The 20,553-nt window shown below is 35.7% G+C and overlaps 1 protein-coding gene across 5 annotated transcripts in view; it reads right to left on the bottom strand.

Annotated features, from left to right (window-relative positions):
- The window catches only part of RhoGAP71E (Rho GTPase activating protein at 71E), a 37,192-nt gene that overhangs the window by 12,243 nt on the left and 4,396 nt on the right, over window positions 1-20,553 (bottom strand). For 2 of the 5 annotated variants that reach the window (XR_015822106.1, XM_088225163.1), the window contains exons 2-9: window positions 20,186-20,358; window positions 17,869-17,964; window positions 16,941-17,142; window positions 10,347-10,530; window positions 9,190-9,267; window positions 8,203-8,342; window positions 6,645-6,767; window positions 66-283 (exon numbers count right to left, since the gene is read on the bottom strand). Coding sequence is in view for 4 of the 5 variants with exons in the window: in XM_088225163.1 (XP_088081289.1) it covers window positions 80-283; window positions 6,645-6,767; window positions 8,203-8,342; window positions 9,190-9,267; window positions 10,347-10,530; window positions 16,941-17,142; window positions 17,869-17,964; window positions 20,186-20,358 (1,200 nt within the window). In the remaining variant the exon portion in view is untranslated. Of the gene's footprint in view, window positions 1-65; window positions 284-6,644; window positions 6,768-8,202; window positions 8,343-9,189; window positions 9,268-10,346; window positions 10,531-14,699; window positions 15,180-16,940; window positions 17,143-17,868; window positions 17,965-20,185; window positions 20,359-20,553 lie in introns of those variants that run through there. The other 3 variants (XM_088225162.1, XM_088225164.1, XM_088225165.1) reach the window with 3 other exon arrangements.

The raw sequence follows: 20,553 nt of genomic DNA, 5'->3' as shown, positions 1-20,553 counted from the left end.
TTAGCAAGCGTTAAACCGCATTCTCCGACTAAAAATCAAAACAAATAAAATGATAATGGTAATACCACGCGCTAGAGTGCTAAAAGAGGAAATCCAGGCAGGCCACAAGCAGCATGAGGGGCTTGCAGTCGGTGCGGGGGGCGGGGGGGAGGGGCTCGGGGGCGGGGATCGGGGGCGGGGGCGGGGGGGCGCGCGTACCGTTGGCCCGCAGCTCCAGCGAGGCGGCGGGCTGCAGGAACCACTCGGAGCGGGTCCGCATGCGCGCGCGCTGCCGCTCGTGCACCTGCGACACACACACCTGAGGGCTGGCTGTTTTGTCGCCGGGCGATCGGTTCGGCTTATCGCCCGGGCCGGCGTCGCAACAAGAGGATGTTTGCAGCTCCCTAACACCTTTCAAGACGCATGCTGTTAAGACATCCCGGGAAATTTGCGGAACGTGATGGTCATGGCCGGGCGAAAATCTGTTTTTTTTCTGCTCATCTTGATGGGATAAATTAGTGATGAAACGGATAGCAGTTTGGCCGGATATCTTCCAATAATAATCAGTTTTTTAAAATAGTCTATCGAGCTTTTATTTGTAACTCCCTTTACGTATCGACCATGTCCAGGTAAAAGGCGGTAGCTGGCAAAATTTTACAGCATGACCAAAACACCCCGGTACTCAAATTTCTCTAATATAAATAAAAGGCGTTGAAATATTTTCATGATATTTTTAATGATCACTTATCGATCAATGAGGTTTTTTTGCTTTATTAAATTCGGGTTCTGGTCCCGCGGCTAGTGTTGCAGACTCGTGGATCAGAGGTCCGAGGTTCAAACCCCACTCTACACCAACTTGATTTCCATTTTCTAATAGTGAGTTGACATCATAATTGTCAAGGCCACACATGTCGCGTTTTTGTGGCGATATATTTTTTTAACATTTTAATTTGAAAAATCACATATGAAAATTTTCCACAATATCTATATTGATTTTGAAAACACAATAAATTTTCTAAATCCATTTCACATATTTTTATCGGTATTCTTAGTACGTGATATTTCCCTATTGTAATTAATAATAAAGTGTCAGTGCCGGGTGGAGCCTCCAAGGGGTCGTTATGTTAACTTAGTCAGGTAAGGGATGCTCCGGGAGTACTGAAAAGCTTTTAAAAAAATAACTTTTCTAGTTTTATTCGAGGATGTTCTGTTAGTTTATTTTTAAACCGTTTACGTAACTAATAACTCCTTTCCCATTTTATTTCAACAGATGGAAGAGTTGAGGAAATATGGATGTTCAAACTTGGGCAGAATGGTGAATGTTACACAGTGTGTAAAGTGGCCACTTAAACCAGCCAATGACAGGTCATAAGCCCTGTAAATGCCTAGACTTCTATATTCCCTTCTCAAAAAATTTTCCCTCTCTGTTGAAATAAATTTAAATATGAACAACTCCCTAGGGAGGAAATCCAGCCAGTCTGCAAGCATTTGGACATAATCAAACATTGTTTAATATTAGGTACCCCCGCTGGATACCGGATATCCGTTTCATCTCTACTTTTGACCCCCTCACATGTACGCTGGTCTACGAACATACATTATGGGACGGTTCCGCATTCGGCCGACTCGAAATATACACCGGAGAAGGGGGACAACCTAAGGATGGTGTTAGCGCAGAAATAAAGCAGAGGGGCGAAGAGAACGAGGGGTTCAGCAACTAAACAACAAGCCGTGGGAGGGGCATTAATCTATCGGTGAACAATTGTCACAACACAACACAACGACCATGAATCTGGTGCGCCGTTTCATTGTCAAACTAGAATTGACCTGACCTACTCGCATAATGTTTTTTGAAGATTTAAATAATTCTACAGTTATTGATATGAGCCATCAATTAAACAGCTAGGTTTAGATATTTTATTCAACTGCTTTATTCGTCAGGATTCCGGAACAAGTTGGTGACTGCAAATATTTAAAAAATGAGATTGCTTCATAAGTGGCTTTGTTTAAAAAGTAAATAAAAATGTGTCATATTAATTTGTGAATACAAAAAATTATATTTAACTTGTGGATTAATTGGACGTATTTATGCAGAAAGCTTCCAACCCTCAAAATGCTGAAAATGAGTAATGCCGGTTTCGATAGCATACTACAATATCTTTATGTGCTGAAAACGTCCAAACTTCAAGTGCTATACTTTTTTGCCAATTAAAGAAATTTCAAACCCACATCACGGCTATCACTGTTATATTAACTTTATAAACGTCCAAGTGGTTTGGCTCTTTTTTTTATTTTAATTGGCCAAAACGTATAGCACTTGGAGCTTTCAGCACAATAAGATATAGTAATGTGCTATCAAAACCGGCTCATTTTTAGCATTTTGAGGGTTGGACGCTTTCTGCATAAATACGTCCAATGGTTTTATTTAGAAAAATGATTTGTTAACAGACTAATAAACTAAGCCAAAAAAAATCTTTTTAATTTTTATATTTCGTATTATCAAACCGGAAATCTTCCATAACTCTCTCATCATTGGTTGATTCACATGAACCGGTGACGTTGATCAAAAAAGAACATTTTCAGGAAATTGAATGCTCCAATTTTTATCGCATGCAAGAAAACATTTATTGTATCTAACTTCCAACTTCCCTTAGGGCTGAAGTTCTTCACTGTTGATTTGGGATGAGCTTTAAGCTTTAAAAGTGCAATATCTCACAACCAGTCAAATGTTAGCTACCAACTTGTTCCAGAAACTAAACAATATTTAATTATATTTTTATATTTTAGAAAACATTTAGTTGATTTCAAGCGTTACCAATAATAATTATTAAAACAATCCATAAAATACTTCAGAGTTTAATAAATTTGTGTTCAAATTATTATATTTATTTTTTTATTCTCATACGTAACATTTTTAAAAAATAAATTAAAGAGTCTTCCTTACTAGGAAAACCTATTTGAAGAAGGACTGTGCTTCGAATTAATGAACAAAGGTGTTAATTATGTATCTTTTCACAGTTAAGCTCCTGGTGTATGTTGAAATTTCCAAATTATGTCATTATCAAAATAGACAATAAAATACATATGTAACCGAATCGGTATACCAAATGTAGGGTTTCAATCATTTTTGTTAACACGTTGATCGCCGTGTCAGCAACCGGTGGCCGACACCGAGGTATTCCAATTGGGCCGTGTCGGCCACTGGTGGCTGACACCCCCATCTCCTCAAAAATCTCCCCAAAAATACCTCGAAACAAATTAAATAATTGTTTTTCGATCTAATATTAAATTAAAAACATTTTTTGGACATTTTACGAAAATCCTATTGGCGATCAATGTGTTAAATGAATGTAAGGTTATCAGTATTGAGCTTCAATTACCAATCTGAGGACTATCAAATATAGCGATGTACATAAAAACACATTTTTAAATATTTTTTTCATGTCAACCGCGTCGACAATTGAACCCGAGAACTCTTGCGTGATAGGCTAATGCTTATGTATTTCGGTCGGCAAGAAAATATAATATCAATGTTTAACTTTTAAGTGGCGTAGCGTATTATGTGCTGTTTTTTTTTTAATGATTAAGTACCATATTTCATCCATTTCAACATTCCTGTTTTGACGACATAGACAAACATGGACTGACCTAACAGAATGGGAGTCGGGTCGGCTGGGGGGAATCCAATCACAAATACAATAATAACAACAATATCAAAGTGTAGCTACCGAAAATATCACTCCAAAGGTGTCTGGAATACCTTAAATCCTTCCTGTCCGAATAAAGAACACTTGTAACACAGAACAGTCGTACATGAACAGGATTAGTGGGGGCTCCTTATTAATAATATTAGAGAATAAACATACACATCTGCACAACTGCATACGCAGACAAAAACAGGTAGTTGTCGACTTACGGCCACGGTCGGTTACAATAAATAGACCGAAAGTGGGCATATCAGTCTAGATTAGTGTTTTTCAATCTGTAGGTCGCGACATGGCAGCATTGCTCGGGAGTTCTCGGCTGCAAACAAGCTAAAAGTAAAATCGGGTCTTGATTCCCCTTTTTTCAATAGTGAGTTATTTACGACTCATTTAAAATAGCCCCAAAATTTAAATATTTGGGTAAATCGTAAGAACGCAAGTATTTCTTTTTTAAAAATAGAAATAAGATTAAATACGTCATCGTTGAAATAACCGACATATGAGTAGGATAATAAGATTATCTTATACCCGGGGATCGCCAGATTTTTTACTCGTAAAGTGGTGGTCTGTATGCATTCAAAAAGGTCGGAAAACACTGGCCTAGACGGATAATATAACGCTGTTCGAAACATTAGAAAAAAGATGAATGAATAGACGGTTCACCCAGAAAACCTTAATAAGTATCCGAAAAACCTACCAAAGTTGCCAAGCGAAGTGCAGGCGGACAAACAAACGCGGGTTGCGGTTGTATAATCCGACATTCGTATGTCGACGACTACCTGTATGAATACTTTTCAACGTCGATTTGAATTAGTTTAATCCCAAAGAAAATATGTCAGTTATACATGTGCAGGGAGTTCTGTAAGGAGTGGAACGAAAACAAAATGATAATGGCCCGTCCCCAAATATCACCTATTTGTTATTACGATTTTTAATTAATTAAAAATACTTTGTCTTCTTTTATATATTTTTTTCAAAATATACAAGGAGACTCTATCATTCCCAATTCTTTTCTCTAGCACAATGGTAAAATACTACTAAGGTAAACAAAATTTCTTTGAATCTGATGCAAGCCTTAATTTATAATTTTTTTTTAAAGAACAAAATCTGGGAAAATGACAGCCAAAACATTAATTAATCGTAATAATAAATTGGTGAAATTTGGGGACAGGCCACTATAGCAAATTTGTTATTTATTTATCAACCGATTTTTTTATTCTTTTTTATAAATGCGCTCCAGTGCCGTTTAACCGAATTCAATGGGGCCAATGAGGCTTGGATTAAACAAAAATTCTGTTGAATCAGAAAATATGTACATAGCGAAAATGTGTGGCAAAGAATGAATAAAAACATTAAATTTCTATAAACACATAAAAACATTCCTGCATGATGGAATACCAAACTAAATCCAGGAAGTAAAAAAAAGCTCAGCAGATGTTCCAGATGTTTAGATGCTTCTGAATTGTTTGGCCCTTACTTTTCTTCTTTTTTGTGAGACGTGATGTGTGTATGAAAGCAGTATAGAATATGGTAATACAAAAAGTATTTTAGTGATTCGGTTAGTCCGGAAATGCGGTTAAACGATACTGTAGTGTTCTTGATTTACTCGAATATTTCAATTTTGCTGGCCATTTTCAAGGAATTGTAAACAATTCACTATTAGAACATGGAAATCGAGTCAGGGTACGCGCGAGTCTACAACACTAGCCACGGAACCACGACCCGATCTGTTCCACTGCACCGAACGCCCTGCCCTATGTGCACATTCATTGACGGCACAAATCATTCATTGAAATGTCGCTAGAATGGCTATCATGATCATTCCCTTGTCCGCACCAGATATTTCATAGCGGACTGTAATGGTACATTGATCGCAGCGTGTCTTCATAATTTTTCACATAAAGACAAGAAAATGAAATACTGCAGTGTCTTATAGTCCTTAAAATATAGCTTGATTAAAATGACAGCTGATCATGTACCGATCAAATGTAATATAAACCTGTCGTAAAAAAAAATGTGTCCCACTGAAAAGTCTTTAGACTAAGTGGGTAACAAATGTTAATTTATATGTCAAAGATTGTGTTAAAAAAATAAATTAACATGCCAGATACAAATGATTTTTCGTGTGTCAATATAAATCACTCTTTAGATGTTACTAGAAAGTTCTGTGCTCACTTTTGCTGACAACTGTCATTCTAATCAAACTATATTTTAAGACTATAATTACTATAAAAAGAAGTATTGACATTGAAAAGTATTTTCAGGCGTTGCCGAGTAAGTGAAATAATTCAGCCAGTGCAAATTTCAGTACCTTGACTTCACAAAAACCAACAGATAGAAGAATCAAAGAAATATGGATGTTCAAACATGTGTAAAGTGGCCACTTAAACCGGACAGTGACAGGTCATAAGACGGGTAAATGCTGTAAGACTTCCATATTCTCTTATCTAAAATGTACTTCCTCTCTGTTGCAATAAATTTTAATAAAGATATGATTAAAAATATACAATAAAAATTATTCAAATGTGCAATACAATTTTGATAGAGTGTAAATAAATAATTTGATCACATACCCAAATGTAATCAGAACATGTTAGTAACGATGGAAATTAAAATCAAAGGAATTGAGTCACTGGGATACATTGAGACGATGATGTTTACAACACAGAATGGTGCACCGGGCACTGCATTAATACACCAACTGCAGTGTACCTAGCCTAATGATTTTTTACATAAATTAATGTGAAATTATCAGTGTTAGCAGTACAGGAGAACTATGAAATACTATAGTGGTAAAGGCGTGGGATAATTCTGAATTTGAGAGACATCTTTCTTTGAATTTTAAATTATGATTTTACGTACATAACCATACAGATATCATAAAGGGTATGTTTTTAGTGGTATAAAGTATGGTGAACTAGAATCCCCCGTGAACAATCTGCAGTATAGCGTCACACTGACCTGCGGCAGGTAGGAGAGGCTGCGAGTGCTCTCGGCGTAGCAGTTGACGGCTCGGAGCTCCTCCAGGGTCATGTGAGGACTAGAGCCGGTGCGAGACGACTGACTCGACGAGCTCACCGATACCTGCAATCGATGAACAATACAGTAAGACCTCGTTATTTGTTTTTCAATTTTACATTTTCTCACTTTTTACGCCAAAATATTCAGGTCCCATTTTTCTCTATAAATTTTCATTCAAATGTTTGCCCCATTGAGAATTCTCGAAATTCATTCGTTGTTTCAAAAAAAGGACAGAATTAAGTCGACGTAAAAATGGTACCACGTGAACATACCTAATGTGAAAAGTGGTAAAATATAAATGAAATTTTCTAACATTTATGAAAAAAACCATTGCATATATTTTATACAAATTGAAATTACTATAGGTGCGTAGGCCTCGTGGTGTAATGGTGACTAATTATTAGGGTAGTGTATTCCGTGTCATTTTTGTAGTGTGCAGTGCCGGGAACCATGTTGGGTTATTTCAGCATGTGTATTTCAATTGCCTCATTTATTATTTACCCGTAAGATCCTCCTGCAACGGTAGCCGGAACGCTAGAACGAATCCCACGGGACCACCGAACAAAGATACATATTGATAAAATTATTTTTGTCTTTTCAAATTAAAGTATTTACATATGAAATTATTGATACATTTTTTTCAATTAAAAAAAAAAACAAATATGACAGTTTTTTTTATATTAACCTAGCCGGACCGAAGGGGGGGATTCGAATCCCCTATAGACCGATTTGGTCAATTTCACTTTATGTACATAAGCATTCGGCAAACTAACAAAACTGAATAAAATACACGAATGACAGGCGCTGTGGCGCAGTTGGTTAGACGGCTAACTGTGAAACTGGCGTCACGGGTTCGATTCCCGCCGGTTACAAGAAAAAATCCAAGAAATATTTTTTCTCAATTGGTCTGGATGTTGTGGCGTATTTTTTATGACCTCCTTCCATATCCCCTCTACCTCACCTGCTGACAAGCTTCAAAACAGAGGCTTAGCGGGTAATTTCTTTAAAAAAAAAAGAAGTAAAATATGTGCACGCGAAGTAAAATATGTAAAATATATAAACACTTCCGACGTTTTATTCTCCTGACGCCATATACAAGTAGGCACTGGGGTCTTTTGGTCCCTCCGTTCGGATCATGTGTAATTTTTGGATGCTTAGTGAGGGAAAGGTTGAAATCTTTTCAATTAAATTATTGAAAATAGGTGAAACGATTTCACAATTCGCTATTACCTATGACAGTCTGTAAAACTGATTTTTTTCTGGCAGTATTTACAATATAATCTAGTAGAACATTAATTTTATTTTTTATATCATTGATTTCCCTTTTTTAATGCTTGAAAAATGTAAAAAAGGGGTTTACTGTACTTCATGGTGGTCTAATAAATTAACCATTTTGAGGAAAATCGTACTGCAAAAACGGTACAAATATTTTGTTGTGGTTCTGCAACGGACAAGCAATAATGAAATGTTACATAGTCACAATAGAAGACCGCTGTACCTTGAAGACGCTCTCTTCGAGGGAGACGGAGAGGCGCGTGCAGGAGTCCAGCAGCGTGTGTTCGGGGATGCGATGCAGCGCCTCCTGCTGCTCCAGCGCCGCCCCCTCCACCAGCGCCGGCATGGACTGGCACTCCTCACCTGCATCAGATATCGGACATCATCATCCGCGCTGGCATTGTATCGTCGCGTACATTATAACAGCGCATATTTCAGGTTTTGAAGAGAAAAAAAATCGTCTTAAACTGTGAGTACCATTGCGTAATTTATATGAATGTATAAACTTTTTAATATTACCAATTGGAGAATAAAATTAGCACATTTTTTTCAAAACTGCATATTTTTGCTATACTCGGTTATTACGAGGAAGACGGGACCGACTGAATTTGCTCATTATAAGCATTACTCGTTATACCAGAGAAAGGTTTTTTTTAATCCAATCGCAATTGCATATTGTGACTATTGAAAATTATAATAAATGCTTTCAAACATACCAGTTTTTAAATTTCAAATTCAGATAAATAAACATTCGTATTTGTTTACAATGTCGACAATATGATAAATAAGGACCGAGAAAACTTTTTACGCACTTCAACATATTTCGTGCCACATTTTATTTTACAAATAATTGCCACTTTTTTGCAAATTGAAACACATCTGTTAGTAGTCATGTTTACAATTCAAGGGTTAGGTTTTAACTTATCTAACATCACCCACTTGTAATGTTCATTATGCGTTGACCATAGAACATTTTTAAAAAAACATTGTAAAAACCCCCGAAACAAAGATGTCATTCATAAACTACAAAAGAAGTTGTAAATTGTACCGAGTGTGTGCCAGTTAAATTTATTTGAGTGATTTTACACAGAAGAAATGCATAGTAAAATTATTGAATAGAGCAGTTAGTTGATCAACACCGAGACAAATATGCTTAAGGAGTATTAAAATCTCATTGAGGATTATAAAGGAGAAATAAATATAGACATACCGTCTAGTTTGTATTTGTTTACCCAGCGGTTGCATTCACACTGCAGCCAGGTTTTCTCCGCTTCCAAGGAGAACTGCCCTGTAACATGTCAGAGAACTTTTGATTAGGGTAAAATTTTACCTTTAAAATACAAATTTTAAAAACACTCAACGCTTGTCCAAAAAGAGATCATCACTAATCATAATGACAATTACAATTTCTTCAATTCAATTCGAGAATTTTTTACACATTGGGTTTTCCAATAGGAGCATTCGAACTTTGATAATATATAGAGGTCATGTTAGTAAAGCTACATGGCTGTCAAATTTGGAGGTTATAATAATTTATGTTGAGCCAATCATCACTGAAAGTTGTGCTGAGTTCGAGGTATGTTCGTAAGGAAAATCATCTTCGGCGACGAGGCCCATTTTTGGAATAACGGCTAAGTAAACAAGCAAAATTGTCACATTTGGGTAACAATCTAAATGTGAACAACGAATGTCTTGAAAAAGAAGAAGAATTTGTGTATCTGGGAAGTATGTTTTCAAGAAATGGAAGAGTAGAAAAAGATGTTGAAAGGAGAGTGAATGCGGAAAGCAAAATGAACGGCGTACTAAGCACAGTAATTGCTAATAAAAATATGTCAATCGAAACTAAACTGGCAGTGCACAACGGAGTTTTAGTCCCAACACTTATGTATGGAAGTGAAACATGGAACTGGCAGAGGAAGGATGAAAGCCGAGTGAACGCGGTTGAAATGCGATCTCTTCGACGAATGTGTGGGAAATCAATGTATGACAGGGTTACGAATGATGAAATCAGGCGAATGTAAATCTGAGTCAAGTATAACTGATAAGATTAAGAAAGGGTCTCTGAGATGGTTTGGTCATGTAGAACGAATAGACGACGAAAGAATGGTAAAGCAAGTATATATGGCAAAAATGAACAGTAACGTGAGACGAGGACGACCAAGGAAGACGTGGCATGATCAGATAAACCAAAATCTTAAGTCTGGTCATGTCAAAAGCAGACAGAACCGAAGGGCATGTATGACAAGATGTATGAATGTGGGAGAAGCTAGGATAGATGTGTGTGGCGGTCTATTCTCTCTGCCTACCCCTACGGCGAAATGGCGTGATGGTAGTAATAGTAGTAAAAAATAAAATGATAGCGCTTACTCGCGTACTGCTGCTGGTCCGAGTGGTTCCGCGGAGGGGGCGGGTAGCGGAAAGAGCAGATCCACTCGTCGGCCACGCGAAGTACGCGTCCCGTCATCAGGGCGTAGTACTCGTAGTTGTCGCGTCCGAACACGTCCCCGCGCGCGAACCGCTCGATCAGCTGTCGCATCACACGCGTAGCCACCTGAGTGCACAATTCTCTAATCAGATACCCATTTTTAAACCAGAAACTGCAATGTTTTCTAATTTTTAACTTTAGTTATTTTTTTTTACAACGGAACCTCTTTTACACAGTTTTGCTATAGTAACATAATTATACTACAGAAAAACCCCCTTTTTATGTTTTTCAAGGGAGCAAGAAAAAAAAATGTAAAACTGAGGAAAACGCTAAAGTGAGGAAATGAAAAATGTATGGAAAAAATAGGAATCACATAAAAATAAAATGGATTTACTACACAATAGTGTACATATACTTCCAGAAAAATTGTAAAAACGGGGAAATTGACAATATTTTTTTACCTATTTTCAGTGATTTCACAAAAACTTTTTTTTTTTTTTACAATATTATGTAATCTGTTTTTTTATTTTATTTAAAAACTGCATGTTAAAATTATTTTATGTGTTAAAAAAAAACATTTTAAATTTGCATAAAATAACATACAATAATTTTTCCCCTAAATGTTGGGAAATTTTATTTATACGGTATCACTTTTCTTCTATGGCATCACTTAATACAACTGTCACATAGATCGCGGCAAAATTGTTTCCACTTTTATGATAACTTTGGAAACTTTAAATATTTCTATTGTTATGTTTTAAACATCGCATTTAATGATATTAAAACTTTATTGTATCTAAATGTGTCAATGACGTTTTTGTTCAAATGAAAACTAAGACTAAAGCTCGGGTTTCCTAGGACAGCGGTGCCCGTATTTTAACGGCCGTAGTGAACATTAATGCGGTTGACAGCCGTCGTAACGGTGACTAGAGAGTGGTTTCCTTTAAAAATGGTGTTGATAACACCGTTAAAAAATAAAACCACTCTCTAGTCACCACTACGACGGCTGTCCACCGCATCACCGTTCACTACGGCCGTTAAAATACGGGCACCGCTGTCCTAGGAAACCCTAGCTTAACCCTGAAGGAAGACACTTAAACAAAAAGGTCCATTACACTGCACCTGCTTTGAATTAAGGTTAAGACAATAATTTTTCCTTTATTAGATGTTTGCCTGTTTTTATTCTTCATTCTTGTGGCACACGCGGTGGGGCGCGGGCCACGGTATCATTATTACGACATAATTTCGACTTTTTCGACACATCAAATGAATTCCGAAATTTTTTAAGCGCAAAACCGGGGTGATGAAAAATGGGCCCTGAACATTTCGGTGTAAAAAGCGGAAAAATGTGAATGCGCCAAAGTGGCAGTATTTACATGTAGGTATGCGATGAACATATACAAAGATACAGCATTCTTAAAGGTGTATTCTTATAGGGAAATATCACTTTTTTTTCACTAATTCAATTTTCTCTTCCATGGTAGGCAAACCCGCAGACCACTATAACACGAGAAAAAAAAAATCACTACTTATTGGCAGCAATTTTTTTTTTTAAATTTATAATTTTTAATTCCCTCGAAAACGGTAAATTGCATTGGCCACGCCCCTCATATGTCACGAAATGTGTAAATTTCGAACTATGTTTGTGACCATTTAAATTTAAATAGAACATCGTCACGAATCTTGACGTCACAATTATCAAGGCCAAACATTTCGCGTTTTTGTAGGGACATATTTTTTAATAATTTTTTTTTTTTAGTATGAAAGTATTTCTCTCCATATTGATTATGAAAATACAATTAATTTTTCTAAATTCATTTCGTATATTTTTATCAGTATTCGTAGTATGTGATATTTCCCTACTGTGTGAAATATAATTATTTACTCACATTGACTTCCGCCTGGTACGGTAATAGTGGAAACAGAAAACACAAGCTTTATTTACACGCTGACACTACAAAATATTATGCACTGTCTAACACAATTTCGGGGAGATGATCTTACTGTTATTCAAAATAAATGTGGTGGGAAGTCCATGGTGAGAATGTGGTCTGGATCTCGAGACATCGCTGACCATATCTGCTGACCACAGTACACGAAGCATTCTTTTGTAAAGCTTTTTCTTCAATACCACATAGTGACGTTTATTTATTAAATTAATACAACAAAATCATTTGTTATAATATCGACCCCTCCTACGTAAAACGTCGTAACCCACAAATTGACAATTGAGTTGATAAATATCAAACGCAGGTATGTCCACAACGATCCACACAGTGTCCATGTGGACCTACGAGCTTCTGAATTCAAACACAGTTTTTTGACAGTGTTTTATTGTAAAAATGAGGACATGTTTTAATTTGAACAGTACTGAAATGATCATATTTTTTTTCTCTTCATTTTGTAGAACAAATATACAGACATACTGGCGTTTGATATTTATCAACTCAATTTTGAGTTTTTATATATTTCATCTGTATGTTATTACATATTTAGTTCCAATGAAGAAAAAACAATATTTAGTAGTTATAGTCCTTAACCCATTGCACCAGTAATAAAGATGACATAATTTGTTCATACAACACACTTTTTAATTTTTATACATTTTTTTATTACAATAACATTATGACTAAATTAATATTTTGTAATAAATAATGTGAAATAAATTGTGATTATTACATTTTATTATGAAATCAGTAGCCGAAATATACTTATTTGTGTCATTTTTATGAATAAAGTTATTATCATTCAGTTTCAATGTAAAAAAATCACTTCAAAGGCAACCGACGAATCGCCGGCTTTGTGAGTTAGTGCCAATTGACCTTGGCTGGCAATTCACCGGCTTTGTGTTGCAATGGGTTAAAATATAGCTTGAAACAAGGAACTTGAATCCCAACCGTCAATGCGCCATGTAGCTGCAAGACATGTTGGGATATTGTGATAAAGCGCCCTTGAGGTGATTTTCACAAAAATGGCGCTATATAAATTCCACAACAATAATAATAATAATTTATTAAAATGACAGCTGTCAAACTAATGTGACTAGTGATGGAAAGTACTGATCACTGACCATGTACAGATCAAATCGATTTTATCAGTTATTTCATGCAAACATGAAACTCTGTTTCCGAAAATTTATATAAAAATGCTAAAACAAGCCGTTAGTGTGTTTAAGACAATTATTCACCAAAAAATAAGACATTTTATACTTTTTTTCATGAACAACATCAAATGAATTATTTTTTTATTCAATCGATTTACATTGATCAATTTGTCCCATTTCTAACATTTTTGCAAAATGATGTAACCCTGTAAGAACGTCGTTAATAATTAGATTTATTTTATTTTTTTAGCTTTAAAGCTGATTTTATATAATTATGTTGATTTACATGTCAAGCATCGTATTACAAAAATAAATGAACATGCCAGATACAAATGATTTTTCATGTGTCAATATAAATCACTACTAAGGGGTTACTACAAAGTTATGTCGTCACTTTTGCTGACAACTATCATTCTAATCAAGCTATATTAAGACTATACAAAAAAACTAATACAAAATTTAAAAATATAGATTACACAAACATCACTCTGTCAGATTTAAAATTTACACTAAAAATGCATTATTTAACTTAGTAGACATTATAATAATAAATATATACATCTCCCCTCCCCTCCTTATCCTCTCTTCAAGCATTCTTTTGTCCTTATCCCACCCAATTTACAGTAACTGAATGTTCTTAAAATAAATATTTATAAAATCTTTGATTATTGAGTACATGAAAATAACATTTTTATATGTAAAAACTGTATGTATTTATTTGATATGTAATATATTTTCTTTACTAACTTTGTATACTATGTGGAAATCTGTTATTAGTTCTGAGTTTATACACTATATCTGTTTGTTTACTAAAAATATGTATGTAGAACTCTTGATTTCCCAAATAAATAAAATAAAATAGTTACGTTCTTTTGAAACGCATATTTTTTAAAAATATTTTTATTTTATTTTATTTATTGGGGATATCAACAGTAATACATGTAACAAAAATACAACAAATAAAATATACAGAGAATAAAACCAATGACAGATATCCACAGAAATACATTAAATACACATACAATACATACTAGTGTGTTTGTGTGAGTGTAAGTGAGTGAGAGGGTGGGTGTTATATTGAAATGAGGGTGGACATGTGTGTAAATATTGCACAAGTGTCAAGTGTCGAAAATATAAATATATTAAAAATATTAAGAATTAGAGATAAAATATAATAAAATAAAATAAAATAAGATAAAATAAGACTTTTTATTGAAACTAAGTATAAGACAAAAAAGTATGTTTTAAGACGCGCATTTTAAATGTTATTTTTTTACAATCAAATGGATCAATAAGGGGAAAGTTCAAATTATATTCACTAACAAAACGTATAAGTGGAGAGTTCTGGGCATAGTTTGTACGAACTGCTGGCAGATGAAATAGAGAGCTCGACGTGTGACGGGTGCGGTAGCCGGGGACATTTAATGATAACTCCGACAAAAGAGCCGGACTATCAAGGCGTCCACTAAGTATGTCATGAAGCACCCCCATCAGTAGACGGCGATCTTCTAAAGTAAGCAAGTGGTGTTTTTTGCAGGAAGACATATAATTGAGATCGGTATACCTGCATCTCCAGTTAAGATGTCTAAGAAATGTCCATTGAATTTTCTCGAACTTTTCTTTATGTGTGACATATTGTGGAGACCAAACAGAAGAGGCATACTCGAGCAAACTGCGAACATGAGCAAAGTAGACCGTTTTAATACACGCAATATCTTTAAATACCTGATATGTACGAAGTACAAAACCTAGGTTTCTATGTGCACGGGTCAGTATGTCATCGAAGTGATTCTCAAATGTAAGTTTGCTATCAAGAATAACACCCAGATCGCGTATGGTATCAACTCTCTGAACAGGTTGGTTTTCTAATATATAACGATATGGGATGGGATGCCAAATGATGATACTGTCGTATCTCATTATATTTTAGAAAGCATAGTATTGAATGAAACCTTGCAATAATTTTGGCAGTGTTCTGATTGTGTTCTCCGGACTAGACAGACGTCCGCCGCGGGCATCGTTCTTTAAAATTTTCAAATAGGTTTTTAAGATATATTTTTTTCCAAAATAAATCCCGCTTAAGTGAATAATATACGAATGAAGCTACTAAAGTAGAGAAATGTGTTAAAACAAACCAGTTAATTATATTGTACTTATTATGATATACAGAATAATAACGTATATTATCATTAATGCTTCTTACGATTATATACACAGAAACGGGAATCAAGTTGGGGTGGAGTGGGGTTTGAACCTCGGACCTCTGATCCGAAAGTCCGCAACACTAGCCACGGGACCACAACCCGATTCATGATGAATTTTATACACATGTCATTCAAACGATATTTTACTTAACGAAGTAAACAACAACAAACCATCACGCCGTTTCTCCGTAAGGGTAGGCAGAGGATAGAACGCCACATCACTCTATCTTCGCATACAGGTCTCGCTTCCTCTACATTCATACATCTTCTCACGCACGCGCGCCGATTATTCTGACTATTGACATGTCCATCTTCAAGTAGTGCCATGTCTTCCTCTATTTCTGCATTCATCAACAATTGCAATGTAAATATTTTTAGCCGTTCTTTCGCTGTCCACTCGCTCTACATGTCCAAACCGACGCAGAGCTCCTTTCTTGATTCTGTCGATAATGTGTATCACAGCCTTACATAATGCACGGATCTCAACATTTGTGCATCTATCATACATAGTTTTACCACACATTCGCCTGAGAGATCGCATTTTTACAGCATTCAGCCCACTCTCATCCTTGTTTTTCCAAGTCCATACTTCGCTCCCATACATGAGGGTCGGTATCAGGACTCCATTGTGAACTGTTAACTTTGCCTCTTGCGACAAACATTTATTTGCCAAGGTTGATTTGAGTGCACCGTTCACTCTGTTCCCGACACTCACCCTGCTTTCAATATATTTCGCAGTCATTCCATCCCTAGTAAACATACTTCCCAGATACACAAATTCCTCTACCTGTTTTAGTATAACCCCATTCACAGTGATTTCACATTTAGTCATAGTTTCATTTCTTTCAAAAACCATCACATTCATCAGCAAATCACTTATTACCACAAAAAAAATTATAAGCTTACATGAAAAAAGATATAAAAATAAATATACGTACAATATTTTACAAAAATCTGCCTATATTTAGATTTATACTAGACAAAAATATTTTTAAATCTTTCTTCTGTAAAATTGCATTTTGTGGGTTATGATATTATACGTAGGAGGTGTCAAGAGTTATAAACATTTTAAATTTAAAAATCTATTTTATACATTTTGACGATTCCCTGCTCAAATTAGCTCTCCTCGGGACCTCCGCAGTGCTGATATAATCACACTTATATCATTAGCCCCCAGTAAAATGTACATAAATTATTTATACACAACTCTTGTTTCTTGCGTTGCATACCTTGAAGCGCTCGACGTCGCGCATGGTGGCGGCGCGACCGTCCGACACGCATGAGTGGAAAAAGGACGGCGCCACGGACACTCCCAGCGCTTCGGCCGTCATGCCCGTGCCCGCGCGCTCGGCGCTAGACGCCATGACGCGGAAGGTGCCAAACAGCAGCACCAGCAGGCGCTGGGTGTGCCCCGGCAGCGACAGCACCAATCTGGAGAGAGAAACCAATCAAAATATGGAAATAATGAAATTGTATCCTAAACTCATGGAAGCATTTCAGCAGGCGTCGTTGATAGCGAAATGATATTACAATTTCTTGTAATAAAGATGGTTCCTTTTCCACATCCGCTCCTAGGTGGAGCATGCGGACATCACCAGACGCCTCCAGGAGACATCGCCAGCCAGAACCCTCGACTCCTCCCACGTTAATTCCGCCTAATAAAGCCGAAAGAACAGCAGCAGCCCGCAGATGTAAACAAGAGGCAACTTGGGTTAAGGTTCTTATTAGGCATAAGCAGCATGTGTCCGGGCCAGGTCCACTGGAAGCTGCTGCGTCCGTTCTCGGATTTCAATGTTAGTTATGAAATGGAACCATTATGTCTAATTTTTTTTAAAAAGTAATAAAAATTACTCGCTAAATTTAATAAAAAGTATTTTGTAGCTTGTATTTTTTTATTAATTTTTCTATAATTGCAAAGTTTTTTTACGAAATGTAACCTATCCACCATTGTTTTTTTTTGCACGTGATTGGTGAGAGATTACCTAACTTTAACTTCCAGACTGCCATATCATTTAAAAATGCATAAATTATTTGACTGTATTTTTATTTAAAATTATATTCATATATTTGCATTAATATTAATGGCTGCTTTCTAGCAGGGCAGATTCTCATTTATCTATTTATTTGAGATGAGCCGCAAGATTAGCGAATTTCAACCTTCTAATTTCTTCAATCTGCTTCTCTTCGGGAAGTTCCACGGCATTGAAGAGTTGTATTTCTCCCTCCCTTCCGAATACGCCGCCCGGAAGTTTCCTGGAAACGAAAGCCAGATAAATATTTATTCAAGTAGGTATCTTAATGTTTAGGCTATTCCAATTAATTACTCTAGAAATTGAGAATCATGTTGTGGTAGACCTTTGACCTGTGAGTATTCAAAAAATTATTTAATGATTGTAAATAAAAAGAAATCCATGTTATATAAATTCCAGTTATACTCTATTCCATAGATGAAAAATATTTTTACTATAATATGCCATAGATAATTATTGGCAAATTAATATTTTGTATCTGGCAACATTGTGCCAACTGAATCGTGTAGCTATACCGTACCCTAATCAGTGCACAAATAAAACAACATAAGTCAATGTTTATCTATTGTCATATAGAGAGATAAGAGTATTTATTAAAGCCTTTTTTGAGTATAAAGAAAACCATAAAATTAAAATAAAACATAATAAAACATGAATATTCATTCCCTATTGAGATACAGTTTTACTATCTTTATTGATAGTCTTGAGAATGTAAAGTACTGATTCCATAAAGATAACATCATCTATCACACATTTTTTTAACATAAACCATTACGCCGTTTTCCCGTAAGGGTAGGCAGAGAGGATAGAGCGCCATATCTTTGCATACAGATCTCGCTTCCTCTACATTCATACGTCTTCTCATACACGCCCGCCGATTATTCCAACATTTGATCTGTCCATCCTCGAGCATTAGATGGATTTGATCATGCCATGTCTTACTCGGTCTTCCTCGTTTTCTGCATCCATCGATATTCACGTAGTAAATATTTTTAGCCGTTCTTGCTCAACATTTCCAAACCGACGCAGAACTCCTTTCTTGATTTTGTCGATAATGCTTATCTCAGCCTTACATAATGTACGGATCTCGACATTTGTGCATCTATCGTACATAATTTTACCACACATTTTTCGAGGAAGAGATCGCATTTTTATAGCATTCACCCTAATTTATACGAAACACAAAATAATAATATGGTGAAAATGTGATGGCCGTAGGGTAATGGATAAAATCCTTGGCTCACACACAAAAGATCCGAGATTGATTCACAGCGAGATCACAATAATAAATAACATAACTTTCCACAGGCCTAAGTGCCTAAGTGCCTAGGTGCTGTAATCGCCTCTATAGTTAGACCTCCTGGTATATCTGTAAACATTTGTATTATAGTTATTTACAACTAGGTAGTTGAAAATAGCCCCAGAATTGAAATATTTAGCTATGTTATTTATTTAATACATATACATATATATCTTAGAGGGTAAAACACAGGAATCCACTTTTTGCCATTTTTAAGTTAAAAATGCAGAAATTATCGCAATGAGCTTACGAAAATAAAACACCAATGTTTGTTGTAAAAATGTTTTTTGAAGTAGAAATAAAAATCTGAAGACTACTTTGTTTTAAGGCAAAAAAACATCAGTAGTCCCCCCAGGTACACTATATTAATATGTACTATTACTATAAAAAAGCTCATTATATTACATTGAAAGTTCTATCTAGGTTGTAATAATTATATTGTTTGGTCCATAAGTTATGATGTTTTGGAAATCGGTAATCAGAAAATCTTGATTCCTGAACATTTTGTTCAATGTGACTTCAGTGGTTTATCCTTAATATATGTAACATAAGGTACAGATTTTATTTCATTTTCAGATTTTATTTCTTTCTTTCTTTTCTTCTTTTTCTTTACATCTTAAATTATTGTGTTTAAAAAGGTATTTCAGGCATGAAAATACATTAATAAAATGAATGAAGTAAATGAGTGCAAATGTTTCTTTTTCTTAAAAAAATTAGGTAAAATACGAGTAGTATAAATATGCACTTTTCACGTTGCGTTTTTATGATTTAGTCAAATATTTTAATTTTGAGGATATTTTCTTGGAATCCTAAATAACCATGTTAGAAAATGGGAATTAATTTGTGGCAGAGCAGGATTAGAACTATGGACCTCTGACCCGTGACTCTGCATCATTTCAGCGGGACCAAATGGTATTTTTTTCAACCAGAAAACAAAATTAATTATCCATTCCACTTACACTACTTATGTGAGAAAAAATAGATAACCTAGCAATGTGTGTTCAAGTTTTAAAAAATTAATTCAATTCTAGTTTTCAAAAAGGAAAAGGAAATAAAAGGAGAGGATGAGCGGATATTTAAGGAAGAAAAGATAGAAAATAAATCATTCAGTGTGAAGTGACGAGGATTACAAATGATTTGTTACCTCAGAAACTTCTTGAGGACACTAGCGATGGTGTAGACGGAGTAGTTGTCCACATTGACCAGGCGCCCAGTCTGCAGGAAGTGGATGAGCTTCTTCATGGCCCCCTGATGGCCCGGGGCGCGGAACACGTCCCTCCGCAGCGGAGCCTCCTTGTTCAGCTTTAGGATCAGTACCTGCAACCGCGCAGCCTTCGTCAGACCGACACACACACACACAGGGGGACTTCTTCATAATCAATTTTAAACAAGCAATGTAATTGGGGCTAGTTTCTCACTGTATATCTGCTCTGTACCTGCAAGACATGCTGTAATTAATTTTATCATGACAGCTAATAGGGAACAGGAATCCCAAATATCTATACGCTCTGC

This window comes from Micrasema longulum, unplaced genomic scaffold (genome assembly GCF_059751315.1).
Source record: "Micrasema longulum isolate JH-2025_06_02 unplaced genomic scaffold, ASM5975131v1 h1tg000334l, whole genome shotgun sequence".
NCBI lineage: Eukaryota > Metazoa > Arthropoda > Insecta > Trichoptera > Brachycentridae > Micrasema > Micrasema longulum.
Note: the sequence above shows the minus strand (reverse complement) of the source record. Positions and strands in the feature narration are given on the sequence as shown.